This window comes from Falco rusticolus, chromosome 13, assembly GCF_015220075.1.
Source record: "Falco rusticolus isolate bFalRus1 chromosome 13, bFalRus1.pri, whole genome shotgun sequence".
Lineage (NCBI taxonomy): Eukaryota > Metazoa > Chordata > Aves > Falconiformes > Falconidae > Falco > Falco rusticolus.
Genome location: NC_051199.1, coordinates 10,872,895 through 10,888,005, shown reverse-complemented (window position 1 = coordinate 10,888,005; position 15,111 = coordinate 10,872,895). Strand labels below are relative to the sequence as shown.

The 15,111-nt window shown below is 43.6% G+C and overlaps 1 protein-coding gene across 10 annotated transcripts in view; it reads left to right on the top strand.

Annotated features, from left to right (window-relative positions):
• Window positions 1–14,020, top strand: part of DOCK10 (dedicator of cytokinesis 10) — a 134,034-nt gene extending 120,014 nt beyond the window's left edge. For 6 of the 10 annotated variants that reach the window (XM_037406772.1, XM_037406777.1, XM_037406775.1 and 3 more), the window contains exons 51-58: window positions 169–174; window positions 5,233–5,379; window positions 5,890–6,100; window positions 8,131–8,321; window positions 9,021–9,121; window positions 9,459–9,597; window positions 11,560–11,635; window positions 13,278–14,020. In XM_037406772.1, coding sequence (XP_037262669.1) covers window positions 169–174; window positions 5,233–5,379; window positions 5,890–6,100; window positions 8,131–8,321; window positions 9,021–9,121; window positions 9,459–9,597; window positions 11,560–11,635; window positions 13,278–13,345 — 939 coding nt within the window. In that variant the 3' untranslated portion in view covers window positions 13,346–14,020. The remainder of the gene's footprint in view (window positions 1–168; window positions 175–5,232; window positions 5,380–5,889; window positions 6,101–8,130; window positions 8,322–9,020; window positions 9,122–9,458; window positions 9,598–11,559; window positions 11,636–13,277) is intronic. The other 4 variants (XM_037406773.1, XM_037406776.1, XM_037406778.1 and 1 more) reach the window with 4 other exon arrangements.
• The last annotated feature ends 1,091 nt before the right edge of the window (window positions 14,021–15,111 follow it).

Below are 15,111 nucleotides of genomic sequence, written 5' to 3'. Positions count from 1 at the left end.
GTGTAGCAATCCAGCATGTTCCTTTAAGACCTGGTTTTGGCAAGCATACGATTTCCTTTACTCTGATATCATAAGATGTGTAAACAACAGATTGATGTGAATCATTCTGTTTGCTAATTAGATTTTAATGCAGAAATTTGCTCTTTTCTCCTTTTGATCTTATTCAAGGCTGTGGTAAGTCTAGTTCTTTTGCATGTTTTGTTTAATTCTCCTCACATGTCCTCTATCCTTCCCTGTACTGTTACTTAACATTAATTTTCCTGTGCTCTGGATTCTTTGGTTCATGGCAGATGAAATAACGTTGTTTCATTCATCGTTGCATCCTGCAAACTAACTTTTGTTTGTTCAGTTACCTGAATTACCAAGCTGTATCTGTCGCCATGTTGTGTGTGCACCGTGGGGCCCAATGCCGTGTCATCTCATCTCAGTGGAAGTTTTTCTCTCAGCTTCACTGGGAGTGGGATTGGAGCCCTTCTTCCTCTGTTGAAAAACTCGGTGTAGCCCTAATGCTGTTTGAATGCAGAGCCTGCTTTCCTGGCCTGTGCAGCAGCTGCAGAGAGGCAGGCTCTTGTGTCAGTCTGTGATCTGTGGCAATGGTGACGGGAGCCCTCTGGGCAGGGTGCAGCCACCTTGCTGGTAGTCCCTTGTAGGAGCAAGAAAACTGGGAATCAGAGGGAAATGGCGAGTCCTGGCTGTTCATACAGATCAGCAAAGCTGAACTTGCCGAATGCGAGCTGCACTTGAGGAAGGGTAGAGTTTTCCATATGCCTCGCCTTCCTCAAAACGGGAGCAGGGGAGGGGGAAACAGGATTCTCCTACCTGCAACTTCTTGCCAGGGCTGTCCCAGAGGCAGCTCCTCGTTAGCAGGTAATCCAGCTGCAGCAGTTTTGCTGAGCTGGGTTAAAATCTGTTACACTGCGATGACTTTTCAGCTGCCAGTGCCACAAGGGCCACTTCATTTAAACAGCTTTAGTGCTTTAAAGCGTATGACTGTCATAGCTGCATATTGCTCGGACCAGACACTGAGCATCCATCCCAGCTTCCTCCTTCCCTTTTGCCAGGGCGATGTTACGTGGGAGAAAGCGGGAATGTTCTTATCACTCCTTGCAGAGGCATAGTGACAAAAGCGTATGGCACAGCGCAAATAACTACAGGTAGATCATTCCCAGGGGCGTTACTTGTGCCTCATTTACCAAGGATAATAGGAGTGTGTCTGCAGAACGGATTCAGGAGGGCTTACCAGTACACAAAGCACCACAGCAGGTGTGGGAGCTACAGAGGAAGCTGACCTGGAAGGAGAAAGGGAACAGTCCATTCCCATATGCTGGCTCTGCCTGCATATTTTTTCCCTCTGGAAGGTTTCCTTTCTGTATTTCTGTCAGTCCCTGTTTTCCCAAGTGCCACTTGCGTCCATTTTGGCCGTGCAAGTGGAAAGCTGTGAGGCCTTTCGGTCCCTCTGTTGCCAAGAGCATTGCAGGCCTCCATACGGAAAGGAGTCTCAGTGCCCAATTCATTTAAAACATTAAAAGCAATTCCCTTTTATTTTTTTGCTTCTGGCAGACTTTGCACACTTCCTCCCCAAAGCTTATGGTTGCAGGTTTTTACTAGTGTTACACAGTTAAACCAGTGTAAAGCAACATGAATCGCTCTGCTTAGGCCACTACAAAGGAAATGCCACAGAAGGAAACTCGGTGTGCAGGTGTGGGATGCTCGGTGCGCAGGTATGGGATTCCTTTTCAGCATTACACATACACTGTTCCATAAAATACCTGTGAGCGGGTACATATGGAAGCACACACGTATAAAAAGATGTATCATTACACATATGCATTTATTCGTTAAACACTTTTATCAATTGTATCAATAAATATATATGTTTTGCAAAAATGGAACACTGCTGTTCCTTAACTGAAACAAAAACTGCGGAGAAAGCCGATTAAAGGACAAAAGAATACTGCAAATTCTGTTTGCAGGAGAATTTGGGGGGTTCTTAGTGGAGAAAAAATCTGCAGTTGCACCTGAAAACCGTTCTTCAGTATTTAGCTGCTGCATTGCTGCAGGGACCCTCTGGAAGGATGAATTGAGTGAATGTAGTCCTGGGGGAGGATGTAGTTGGTTGTTTTCACCAGAGAGCTTTATTTGCCAGCTCACAGAGCCGGATCTCACGGCAGCTGCTGTTGTAGACTGCAAATTTTAAGGGCCTTGGGTGACAACATCTCATTGCACCACCAAGTGGCCACCAGCCAGTGCTTATGATTTTATTCACAGAGTGTTTTGAAAAGTCAGTATCTTTCTTGAATTAAAACAAACAAAAAAAGCTCTAAATGTGGTGAGTATCTGGAAATTTGTGTGGTGCTGATAAGCAAAGACATTCAAGACTTGTTTTCAGAGCAGTGTTAGGTAAAGGTAGAGCTGAGGGTTTGTTCTCGTATCTGTGCAAGAAGCTGTAGAAGCTGGAGGGCAGATTTTCACCATGGTAAGCTGGCTGCAGGTTCATGTCTGAAAGCCAAAAATGTGGCCCCTTTTCCAAACGCGGTGAAACAGCTGTAGCTTCCTGAGCAAATAGTACAACAGCCTCACTTACCATGGGAGGAGACGTTCACTTGGTACTGACAGGGGAGGATCCATTAGATGCTAATTCTTGGCAGGTAAAGCAGAAGGCTTCACCTCAGCTCGCCAGCTCTGGGGTTGGTGTGTATTCTTCCAGCCGAGCTCAGAGAAGAGGCTGGTTTCCTGTGAGCTCCAAGGGATGTGTCTGAGGGCGCACCGGGAAGAAGGGCCTTTTCAGTGCTCCCACAGTGACAATCCCAGGTTGCAGCTTGACTCTCAGCACATCAGAGCTCAGTGGAAACCAATAACCCACTGTCTGGGAAATCATCTCTCTTCCATTACCTTCAGCTTGTCCATGTAATAATTTTCACCTGTAAAGCTGCATTGTCCTTGCAGGGTAAAACCAGCCAGTATGAAAATAATCTAGGCATATGTATTGATAATGTAACATTGGCTGCTTAATATTTTAAAATCCTGAAAGTGGAGGATATTTGGCTCCTGGAAAGTATTTAATCTTACTTTCAATAGGCTTTGCCAGCCATAGAGCATATGGTAGACACGATTATTTATAGCTTGCAATTAACGTCTGCCTGTCACCCGTCAGCTGAAATATTGTAGGGAATATGTACTTAAATGATGTCTCTTGCATCAGAAACATAACTAAATATGTTAGTTGTTTGTTTTCAGGTATTTTTCTAAGCAAAACCATTAACGCAGATACCATCTTAGTGTGCCAGGCACCATCAGTACAGAGATTTGGCACTTACATATAAACACATACTTCAGTGTGCAAACATACACAGAATCAGTGTTTAAGAGCATAAACTATAATCTAGCTTGCTATGATTTGGAAAACATGAGGGGTTTTGTTGTAAACACTGAATAGTAACAGAAAACAGATGTTTTGTGACAGAGGCAATCCCAAGTAGTGTGTTTAAGTATGGTTGCATGAAACTAATGAAGTTTTCCCACATAAAGCAGTTTTGTTTCAGTGCGAACAAGACCAGAAAGCAGGTTATGATCCTGCAGATCTTTTCTCAGTGAAATCAATAGAAAGTCAATTGCCTGGCCAGCTCAGTAAATGTTTATAGGGTGTCAGTTTTTGAGCTGTAGATTTGTTCTCTAATTAAACTGTGAAGTTCTTCATATGCCTATGGAGATTAATTGACAATATTGTTAAAAATTGTGCAATGTTAGAAGGTCACTGTGAGACTGATTAAGATACTATTGGACAAGCTGCTGTTAGTCATTGGTTTCCAGTAATGCCCACAGTGCTCTTGGCACTTGCCACACTAAAATTCAATTTTATTGCCCCTTGTCCTCACTAAAAGAGAAGTCAGAGGTGCTCATATTTGTTAATCCCTATTGAAATAAACCTTAGGGATTTTTTCCTAAACAGACGTTGAAATGTACAGCTAATATATTTTAATTCTGTATATTTCTTTTGTGAAGATTTGCCTAGTCAATAATTTTACTGGCCAAAGTTGAAATATGCTTCAACATGAAAAGACTGGATTTTGCATGAGTACCTTCCAAAGATATTTTGGAGTTATTTGTGCGTCTCTGTTTTTCAACAGATGGCAGTTTGCCAGAATTTGCCAGGCATATTGTAGAATTAGCTGTCCAAGCCCTATCATGTTAAGTTCAAAGGGCCTTGGGTTTGACATCATTGATGCTGTCTGCCTTTCCCCTTGATCCCTCCAGCTGCAGGTATTTTCCTTTGGGTCACTTTGTGTTAAGGTGAGAGGAGGAGGCTTTGGGTGCAGCTGCAGTGGTTAACACCGCCAGATTTCATCAGCAGCATATGAAATCCTGGAAGGAGGGCTGGTGTTTCTCATGGCATTGGGATAAATCCAGTCCTTGTTGCCTGCTGCTTTCTGCTCAGCTGGGAGAGCTCTTCTTGGAGTGTTGATGTACATGTTCATCATGTAGCAGTTGAGTGCCTCACCTGCACATGACGCAATGCTGTGTTAATTTTCTGAGGTCAGTTTTTCTTCTGAAGCTTGACAGGTTCTTGTTTAGCTCTTTGATGGAGCTTTTTATTAAAGCTCTGCCAAGTCCATCCAGTGTAATAAGTAAATGACCTTTAAAAGGTTGAGCTTTTTTGCAAAGGAGCACACAGTGTCTTTCTTTTTTTTTCCCTTTTCAAATGTGAATCATTTAGTAATTATTTCTGAAAATGCTGCAATTCCATATGACCTTTCAGGATCTCCATACCAGGGCCCTGTGCATGGCTGTGGGCAGCAGTGGCATGCTGCGTGCACCCCAGCTGAGCTGGGCATCCAGCAAACAGCTGTTACACTCATGTTCTGCTAGCATAGTGCTTCTGATATAGTTAATTCAGCCAAACAATTAAAGTTTAAAGAATTTTTAATTCATTAGGGTTTTTTTTCATCAGACATACACAACAGCATTCTCAAGAAAGCACATTAACTCTTTAAACAGTTAGGTCTCTTACATGAATAAATTTCCTGGGTAACTTCAGAGATACCAGGCCATAAATGCAGATCTCTAGGTATGTGTCTTCTAGGAGAGAGGTAAGCTTTTAACTTAGGTGCTGGAAATGGCATATTGGATGCTCTGGTGGGCATACAGGCAACCTTGATTCCTGATGTAAGCACCTTCTTGAGGCCTTGCCCTGTCTGTTGTGTTCACTGTATCCTTCCATTTCTTTCCAAACAGGGTTTTTTTGAAGAAGAGGAAGGTAAAGAGTATATCTATAAAGAACCCAAATTAACCGGCTTGTCCGAGATCTCTCAAAGGCTGATGAAACTGTACGCAGACAAGTTTGGAATAGATAATGTGAAGATCATCCAGGATTCCAACAAGGTACAAAAGATGTGCGGTTTCTGCATGAGGGGGAGAACCGAGCGCATGGTTCATGTTTTGAGCTGTTTTGAATGAATGTGAACTGAGTGTAGGTGTAAACTATGATAACCTATTCTGCAACCAAAAAAAGATTCTCACTTCATAGTGTGGCAGGTGCTTTATGGAAACGACAATGTTATAGCAGGGCATCACAGTTGGTGGGAAGAGAGCATATTGCATCATACGCCTGCTGAGAGCATGTGGATATTTACCGCAGTGAGGGAGCAAGTTGTTTTCTCTCTCGTTTAGCTTTCATCTACTTCTACCAATGGCTATGTTCAAAAGTTCCACTGTTCTTAGGGGCCTCTTAGTTAAGTATCTTTGCATTAATCTGCGGTCTGAATAGTACATTTGGAAATCTCTGTTTTAATCAGTATTGCTATGATAGATAAAAGTATAAGAAATATAATGCATGCCTTGGAAGCTCATCACACTTAACAGAATTTTATGATGTTTGCCACTGTTGCACAGGTCAACCCCAAAGATCTGGATCCAAAATATGCATATATCCAGGTGACATATGTCACACCTTTCTTTGAAGAGAAAGAAGCTGAAGATAGAAAGACCGACTTTGAAATGCATCACAACATCAACCGTTTTGTGTTTGAAACACCTTTCACACTCTCAGGAAAAAAGCACGGAGGTGTAGAAGAGCAGTGCAAGAGGCGCACAATCCTGACAAGTACGTTTGCTCAGGCAGCTTCCCCTCTCCCGTCCCACTTTGGCCAGTTAAGCCCAGCAGCACGTTTTACGTGCCAGGTTTTCCGCAGTCAATAGGCACAGCGTGTTGTGCAGAATGATAAGTACTCTTTTTAATGTGTCCGCTGGCAAAGTATGTGCTTTCTTACTAGGGAAAGTTATTTTCATTTGTGGAGTCATCAGCTGTCTTAGCTGGTTTCCTTGTTATTGACATCTTAACTGTTCTTGCAGTGATGTAATTTGGGAGTGGTTCTGCTTGAGGCAGCTTAGCACTCAACCATTGTTCTTTTCATAATAAAGTCAAAGAAAAAGCAAAGATGTAGGGTGCCTGTTCTGCCAAGAAGAGTAAAACAAAGATACAGATTTTTGTTCAAAGTTGGAGTAAGATAAGTTATATAGAATTTTTTTAAGTGAAAGGTGAGGTTTCATCTCATTGGGCACAATCAGTGTTTTAAGACAGGAACGTCAGGGAGCGCTAGATATGTCTGTTCTTACTGAGTCATATTAAACAGAAAATGTTTAGTTCCTTATCATCATTGAAATCTCTTTTTAAAGAGGCATCCCTTGTGAAACTACTACTGGAACTTGACCTTTCTGGATTTTGGCTGAGAGTATGAGAACTGCCCGAGACAGAGGCGTTGTTCTCATGGGCAGCCATGAGCAGAGAGGCTGATGTTCACACCAAAGGCTCCTCAGAGACAGAAAATCCAGTTCCCCACCGACTTCAGTGCATCTGCTTCTCCCAAAGGGCAGAGTGAGGAAAGCTACTTTCACAGTGCAGGCGTAGTCACCTGAAAGTTTTGTTCTGGCAAGTCAAGAGAAAAGCACCGATGTTTGAGGGCATCTTGTTACATGACGCAGCTTTGCTTGTAAGCTCCTTTGTAGCAGCTTGTGCGTGGTATTTGTAAGTGCTGGAGCAGCGGTAGGTGTTTTGAGATGTGTATTGAAGCAGGTAGTTTCACTGACCTGAAAGTGCAGCTGTTAGAGTATGTCTGGCAAAACCAGAGAGGGTTGTTCTTCCAGCAATACTTTCCCTAGGTTATTACATGCTGTCATCAGCTCCCACCACTCTCAGCCAGCCAGGCCCTATCTTCAGCGTTAGGTGGGAATTCGATGACCTTCTCTTCTCCCCTGCTTTTCCCTCTGACACCTGCCTCACCTCAGTGCTTTTCTCTAAAGGAAGCATCTTTTTCTCCCCGCACCCCACCCCTTCGATAAAGTCATATATTTTCATTTGCTTCCTATGTAAAAAGAAGTGCTCTTAGTTTGAGAAGAAAGCAAGGCTTACTGATGTGACTGGAGGAGCAGTGGAAGTTAATCGTGCTTGTGCAGAGGTGCTGGGTGGCTGTAATGGTACCCACCCAGCATCTCTGCTGCAGAACCTGCTGCCTGTGGTACACAGAGGACAAGTGCAGTGGAGCCGCAGACTGTGGATTGCTGGTGCTCTGCTCTGGAAGTCCTGGGTTTCCGGCTCTCCAAGGAGAGCCACCCTGTAAGCCGGAGCTCATTTAGATCTGAGCTGACTGGCAGCAGACACTCACCAGAGGAAGGCATACGTGGAGTTTGGGAGGCCTTCCAAAGTATGTGGAGCAGTCAGGAAAAGGTTGTTAGCTCAGATCAGGCTTCATGTGCCATAACAGTACCTTTGCCAGACCCCCTGAGATCCGTGAGAAGGCCTTGACTGGAAGGAAGGGGTTTATCAATGGTTTACTCTTCTGTCAGCTCCCAGAGCAGTTATTAGAAGAAATTTTGGGATACTAAAATCTGACAGTGAGAGATTTTAGCCACATGAATGTGACAGAGCTCAGTAGCAAACAGTGACGAATCCAAAAGGAATGCTCTTCCAGTGCCTGCTGTCTCGCTTTTGCTCATTTGGTGATTAAAACTTAATTTGTATGCATTGATAAAGAGATTAACAAGGTCAAAAGTTAATATTTCAACTTAATAGTTTTGCTTTCTTAACTGCTCTCTTGTTGGGTGAGTTTCTCTGATACATTTCTTGCTTTCGAGTAGCCAGTCACTTGTTTCCCTATGTGAAGAAGCGTATTCAAGTCATAAGCCAAACCAGCACAGAGCTGAACCCTATCGAAGTAGCCATTGATGAGATGTCCAAAAAAGTCTCAGAGCTCAATCAGCTTTGCACAATGGAAGAAGTGGACATGATCCGACTGCAGCTCAAACTCCAAGGAAGTGTCAGTGTCAAGGTAATGAAAATTTGCTGCTTTTTTTTTTTTTTTTTTTTTTTTTGTCTTCTGCCTCTACCTAAATTTTTATTCAGGTTTTCATCATTCCAGACATGGTTTTTCTATTTTATATTTCTGGTTATGTCTTGTATTCCAGTGCTGTTGAAGCCCACCCTAAAAATGTAGGGGAACTGAAAGTTTTCCACTGATGTCGATGAGATTTGCCACATTTATGTGCAAATATTACGTGCAAAACTATTTCGGTCAAATGTTCTCTAAATAAATGTTAAGACCTTTCCAGCAAGACCATCATGTGCCACTTGAGAATACAACCCATCATACAGCTGGGCATGCAGATATTTTAAAGGGAGTTTTGTTAGGATTGGGGTTGTCATTCCCAATTTAGAAAAGTTGGGATTGGTGAGAGGTGTGTGTATTTCTGGTTCCCTTGTTAAAATGTCTTCAGGCATACAGCTTTCTAGATTGTTACCTAGCTGAGGACTTTGAAAGTCCAGCAGGGATCTGCAGTTTGTGCAAGGCTGACCAGCTCCCTTTTCTTCAGTAAAACTCTTCAGATTTCATCCAGGTGACAAGAGGAGTGAGGTGATGTTCCTCACACAGGTTTGGTTGCCTGAGGCCAGTCCCCAAGCCTTGGAACACAAGAGAATATTACAATAAACTGCTTGTTCTCTGCACCCAAGTTGTATGGTTTTCCCCCAGGTAAATGCTGGACCGATGGCCTATGCTCGAGCTTTCCTTGAAGAGACAAATGCCAAGAGATATCCTGATAATCAAGTTAAGCTTCTGAAGGAAATCTTCAGGTAAACGTTCAGTTTAGATTTCCCTCCTCTGCATAGTAGGAGTAGTGTGAGTAGGTGTGACATGGAATCAGGCTGAACTGAACCAGGCTAATTTACATCTGCATTCACCCTATTTTCCAAGTCATTCCCAAGAAAACATTTACGGAAGTTTTGGGTTATCCTAGCAGCCTACATTCCTCTTGATCTGAGAATGAGTTCTGAAATTCATTTCTAACAAGGTGTACTTTGCAAGGGAGAGAAGTACAGTAGGATTTGTGTGTGTTTATATATATAGATAGACAGTTTTTTCATTACTACAAAAATTATGGGGTTGTTTTTTGTGTTTTTGTGCTTGTAGGCAATTTGCAGAGGCATGTGGACATGCTCTTGATGTCAACGAACGCCTTATTAAGGAGGACCAATTTGAATATCAGGGAGAGATGAAGTCTCATTATAAGGACATGCTCAGCGAGCTCTCTGCAGTTATGAATGAACAGGTTAGAGCATCTGTTTTGGTGCTGGTTGGGCTGAATGAGGGTAGCTAATTGTGTCTTCTAGTGACAAATGAAGCTGTAGAGCAAAAAAAAAAGGGAAGTAAAACCTGGCAGTGCAACAGTCACTGAGAAAATACAGTTTACTCCCTCCCACCCGACATTTTTTTTTTAAATCCAGGTTTATTATACATAATGAATTTGACTGATCGACAAAGGTTTGTCTTCTACCTGTAGCTACATATTGGAGAAAAAAAAATTCATTAATGAAAAAATTCAAATTCAAAAAAGTTGAATGTTCATGAGGCTAAATGCAGACTGAGGTCTAAAGGCATAGAAAGATAATCAGTTAAACCAGTGTTTTATGGTTTGCTTGCCTTATCCTACAGCTGTGATGTATTTAATTAAAACAGTAAATTGCTTTCAAGATCTAGCTTATAACTGGAGGAGGTATCTTTATAGTTTCTATTTGTATTCAGCTTTGAGAGCAAGAGTTATTTCTTTTTTATCTTTTTATATTGAAGTACACTGTCAAAATACATGCCATATATTTCAGCTGTTAGCAGCTTCAGAAGGACAAGCATGCATGGCAACGTTGTATGAAATGCACCCCAAAATACTGAACTGGACTTCAGTGCATACTTGCAGCTACTCTATTGTTGTGTCTATGCAGATATTTTTTATTATGTTTTCTGTTTTAATTTAAATATTGAATGATTCTGCATACTTAGATGCAAATTAAATCATGCTTAATTATTTCTCTGCATGCTTGTGTGTAGGCCACCTTAGATTGCATCTGAGAAATACTCTGCAGTGGTTGCGCTGCGTTACCTATAGCACACATAAGCACTGATTGTGTACAGAGTTACTTTGTTTAACCATTGGTATCAGTGATGGCGTCTCACAGAAGTGTCCAATTGGCACCCCATCAGAGCATGCTGTATTACTTCTCTTCATACGTGAAGAGAATAAGGATTTATCAGGATTTTTGGCCCATTGTTATACTTACTGTGGAATCAAGCTAGTTTTTGACAGGGTGTAAAGCGGTGTAATTGCTTTGAAGGCTCGGTGTATGTCAGGTGGGGGGCTAGCTTGATGGTTGCTCTTCTGAGAGTTGTGCTCCTTTCCTGTTCAGGTGTATAAAGATTTCAGAACCTCAAGCATTCCAGTAATCTTATCATAACTAATATTTATCTCTGTTTGTTATGTAAGTATGTAAATATTAAGGGTATCATCTGTTACTCCGTGTTCATGCCTCTCCTGTGCAAGTTATTTTGGCCGTCCAGTCAATGTGCACAGGCAGTACCTTGTCTCTTGTGTGAGCTACTGTTCCCACAAGAATGGAGAATGCATGGTCAACTTAAATGAGGTATGAGCGGCCCATGAGTTTCAGCATTCATAAAATATTTGGTGAGTTCTATTAAATACTCACACCTGTATTTATATCAGTGAGCTCTGAGTTTTCGTCATGTAAATGAAAAGACTACATAACATAAAATTACTTGAACATAACAATGTAAATATGTAAAGTTAAGAGTTCATCCAGCAAAAGTCAAAATCACCATCTGTTTAACTAAAATATCTGAATTTGACAGTCCACGCTGAAAACCAGTCTCCTACTTGAGCCCTGCGGGGAAGCCTTACAAGTGACAGCCCAGTTTTCCAGGCAACGTGGCTTTCCGGGAAAATTCTGCTCCTCTTGCAATGAATTCATGAACTCCCTACTTCTGAGCACAGCACTGCCTCAGAGGAGTCCCATGCTGTAAACTGTGGCTGAAATATTTACCTTGCAGTTGGAAAGCTTGAGGCTCTCTTATAACTGTGCTGTGTGCTTTACACCAGTAAGATTTGCCATCTTTTCCATTGTCGTATTCAAAAGGGGTTTGTTTGCTCACCCACTGACAGTGACTCTTTCATCACCATATGTTTTTCTCTGTTTTGTTTTGTTCTGTTTTTCTTTTCTGACAGCTCTGTCATGGTCCTTGCTTATACAGCTTCTCTTCTTCCCTGTCTAACATTTCCCTCAATACTATAGCCAAAAGTGGTATGTTCATTTTTCTTACATCTATTTTTTTTTTTCTTTTAATGTCATGTACTTTCCTTACTTGCTGGTTTTTCTACTTGGTATGTTTGTTCAGTTTCACATCTAACGAATCCCTTGCTCAGGGAGTGAAAAAAAAAAAGAAAAAAAGACAAGGTACACGTGTGATGTATTGTCCGTGAGCAGTGTTGAGGTGCATGTTCTTTAGGATCCTAGTCATGAACTTGGGGAGCTCAGCGGGGCAGCTTGACAAGAACCTCCTAATGCAAAAGCACGTGCCTGTAGTAGCAAAAGTGGCGGGATGGAAGGGCCAGGGACAAATGGCATAGAAAGGTACCAATTAAGCCAAGCCCTCCTTGCCCTGTGAGTGTGGTCCCCTTCTCACAGCCCTGCCCACCATGCTGCTTGTGCCCATACCCTGGGACAACTGGAATGCAGGCTGAGGCCACGCTGGGGTGCAGTGGAGAGTGTGCAAGCCCAGCTGCGTGTGTTTCAGAGGAGTGGTACAGCCCAGCGCAACAGCAGCCGCCCCGAGCTCTCTGACTCTGATGCCCCGGGGGAGAGCGCTGGATGTGAGTCCCAGCTGGGCAGGCAGTGTGCCCCGCAGCCTGCCTGCGCTCTGTCCTGCTGCCCCGCTCTCCTCGCAGCTTCCCTGGCTCTGCTGGGCACTGCCGGGTGGTGCTGAGTCCCAGTGCCATCCCTCCACCTGCTGCATGGGAGCAGCTCCAAAGCTGTACGTGGAGGCGGTGTGGTCATGTCCGCCCAAGTGATAAATGTGCTAGGGTTGACCTGCAGCCCTGACCGGGGATAACTGGGGCTTGATAGCGTAAGATTAAACCTGGAGCTTTGTGAAGGGGACAGGTTTCTCTTCCACTGCTGATGGCTGCATGGTCAGTGGGGGTGGCCCGTGTCTCTGCTGGGGATGCTTCAAGATAGTGTCCCATGGGAAAAGGCGGGTTTTCAGTCTGTGTTTATAGAAGTAGGAAGAACAGCTATTACCAAGGCTGAAAAGAACTTCAGAAAAAAAGATCTTCCTTCTTGCTAAAGCTTTATACAAAGGACAGGGCAGAACAAGCTTTTGCCACTGCTCCTCCCAGAGTACAGTTCTGCCTGCAGCCTCAGCCCGGCAGTGGTCCAGACCCTGCTAAGGGACGTGTTTCCTCGGCTGCTCTGTGTGAGGCTCGGTGGGGATGCGGCGTGCCCCGAGTGACTGCGTGGGTGCAGCTGGGGCTGGCTTGTACCACGGTCAATAGGTGCTAGTGCAGGTGTCTGCTGAGTTTATAAAATGTAGGTGACTTCTAAGTTGTGTTTGTGTTAGAATTGTTAGAGAAACATTGTTCAGGGAACCCCATGAAGCACCGCTTGGCAGAAGCTGTGACCCTAGCCCAGTCCCATTTATCCCCCCGGTTCAGAGGACATCCTCCCTCTCGCTGCAGCCTCCTGTCACTTCTGGGTCCCAAAGCAAAAAACCTCTGTCAGATCTTTAGCATCATTGTGTAATAAATAAATAAATAAAGGGAAACCCTTGGTTAGACTTTTTTATTCATTTAATTTATATTAATTTATATTAATACTTCAGACACCAAAGTATTCAGATCTCTCTCACTGTTAATTTTTTTCCTTCCCTTTTCTTTTTTATGGAAAGATTGCATACAAGGAGGACTCGGCAAAACACCAAGGGATGGAGCGCACTTACTCGCGAGTCATCAATAGAGCCAGCTCGTCTGTGCCAGCAGCAGCCACCCCAGCAAACCCTGATGCTTGACTGCAGCATGGGCAACACGAAGACTTGGGGTGGCTGATTTTTTGGGGTTTGGGTTTTTTTTGCTCTCTGGGGTTTTTTTCCTTTTACATTAATAGTACTGAAAACTTATTTGGTCATGGACAACGCCAGGAAAAGGATTTTTGAGTTATGATTTTAATTTATTGGAATTCTTCATGATGTTATTTTTTAAAACTGCAAGCTTGATATTTTTATTATTTTTTTTTTTGCCTGCCCCAATATTTGCACATTCCCCATCTTTTTCAGTGTTGTTGTTGTTGTCTGGTTTTGGTTTTGAACAGCCTTTATTAAGCCAGGCTGATTATGAAATTCCCATTGAACAGATAGGTACACAGCAAACCCTAAGTTTGCTATAAATTATAATATATCTAATACTAAGTCCTAGTATACATATATTTTAAAGGTCAGAGTGGATGTTTTATAACATTTAAGTATATTGCAATTGTAAATAGAAGATGTGTAAAATATGTCATTTTTACAAAATTTAAAAATTATCTTTTTAGTTAATTATGACAGTACTAAGACTATAGATAACATTTCAGTTACCATTATATTAAAATATTTGTGTATGTGTATAAAAGCGTCCATAAAATTTTCTCTTTGAAGGCCTGTGCGTTGGTTCATTCCCACGTCAGCACTTTCCAAAGTGGTGAGATCAGGATGCCTCCTGCATCGCGGCTGTCTGCTGTGTTGCGGCTGTGATGGGGACATTTCCGACCATCTGCAGAACTTGGCTTCAGATTTGCTCCGTGGCCCCAGGCTGAGGCCACCCTGGGAACCCGGGGCTCAGTGTACTCCTGCTTGAGGCCAAGGAAGCTCTGCTCATCCTTTTAAGTTTGTAGCCTCAGAATTTGCTTGGGGGCTGTGGGGAAACCATGTGCCTTCCGTGAGGCGTGTGTTTCAGTTTCCACGTTGTGTTGGGATGAGGTGGAGTGGTTCTGCCAGCTCTTATGAGTTCCCTTTAACCTCAGCACTCACACGCTCCACGTTCATTCCTTTACCCATAGGAAATCCCTGCTTTCAGGGGTCCCTGCTTGTTCTTTTAGGATCCCTCTCTTCTGTGCTTGCAGTCCCCACAGTTCCATTAAACTGTGGTTCATTTTCCCTGGGGAAACCCTGGTGATTCCCCGAAGTCCTCCACAGGCTCAGGAGCGTTCGTTCAGGTCAGAGGCCAGCGCTGTGCCTTGCTGTGTGGGCTACCAGGAGGGTTTTTGCAGTGTGTTGCCTCATTCTGCCCGACCTCTTTGCCTGTATCTCTTCCCATGACACTCCCAGTTCACAACTGGTGAATCTCAACTCAAGTTGTAGCCTGGCTCTGCAGAAAAGAGCCAAGGGTGGCCTCTAAATTCACCCCGTCTGTACGTGCAAGGTAAAAGTGCCACCACCCAGTCTCTGCCTTGCTTGCTGGTACTGCCAGCGCTGGCTGCAGGGTCTCACTATCACCAGATCGGGGATTTTTCAGAAAAAAATCTTTGAGAAGGGTTGAAACCCACATGGTGTTCTTTCCTGGGGGAGGAAAGAGGGGAGCAGTCGAGATGGGCGCTCCGTGGGCTGGGATGGGCCCTGCTCCAGTTAGTCCTGTGGCAGCGCAAGCCCATGCCTGTGACTTGGTGACAGCCCAAGCTCTTGGTGGCATGCTGCGCGCCAGCATGCACCGTGGCTGGAGCAGGAGCCAGGCACCTTCACCATCCTCACC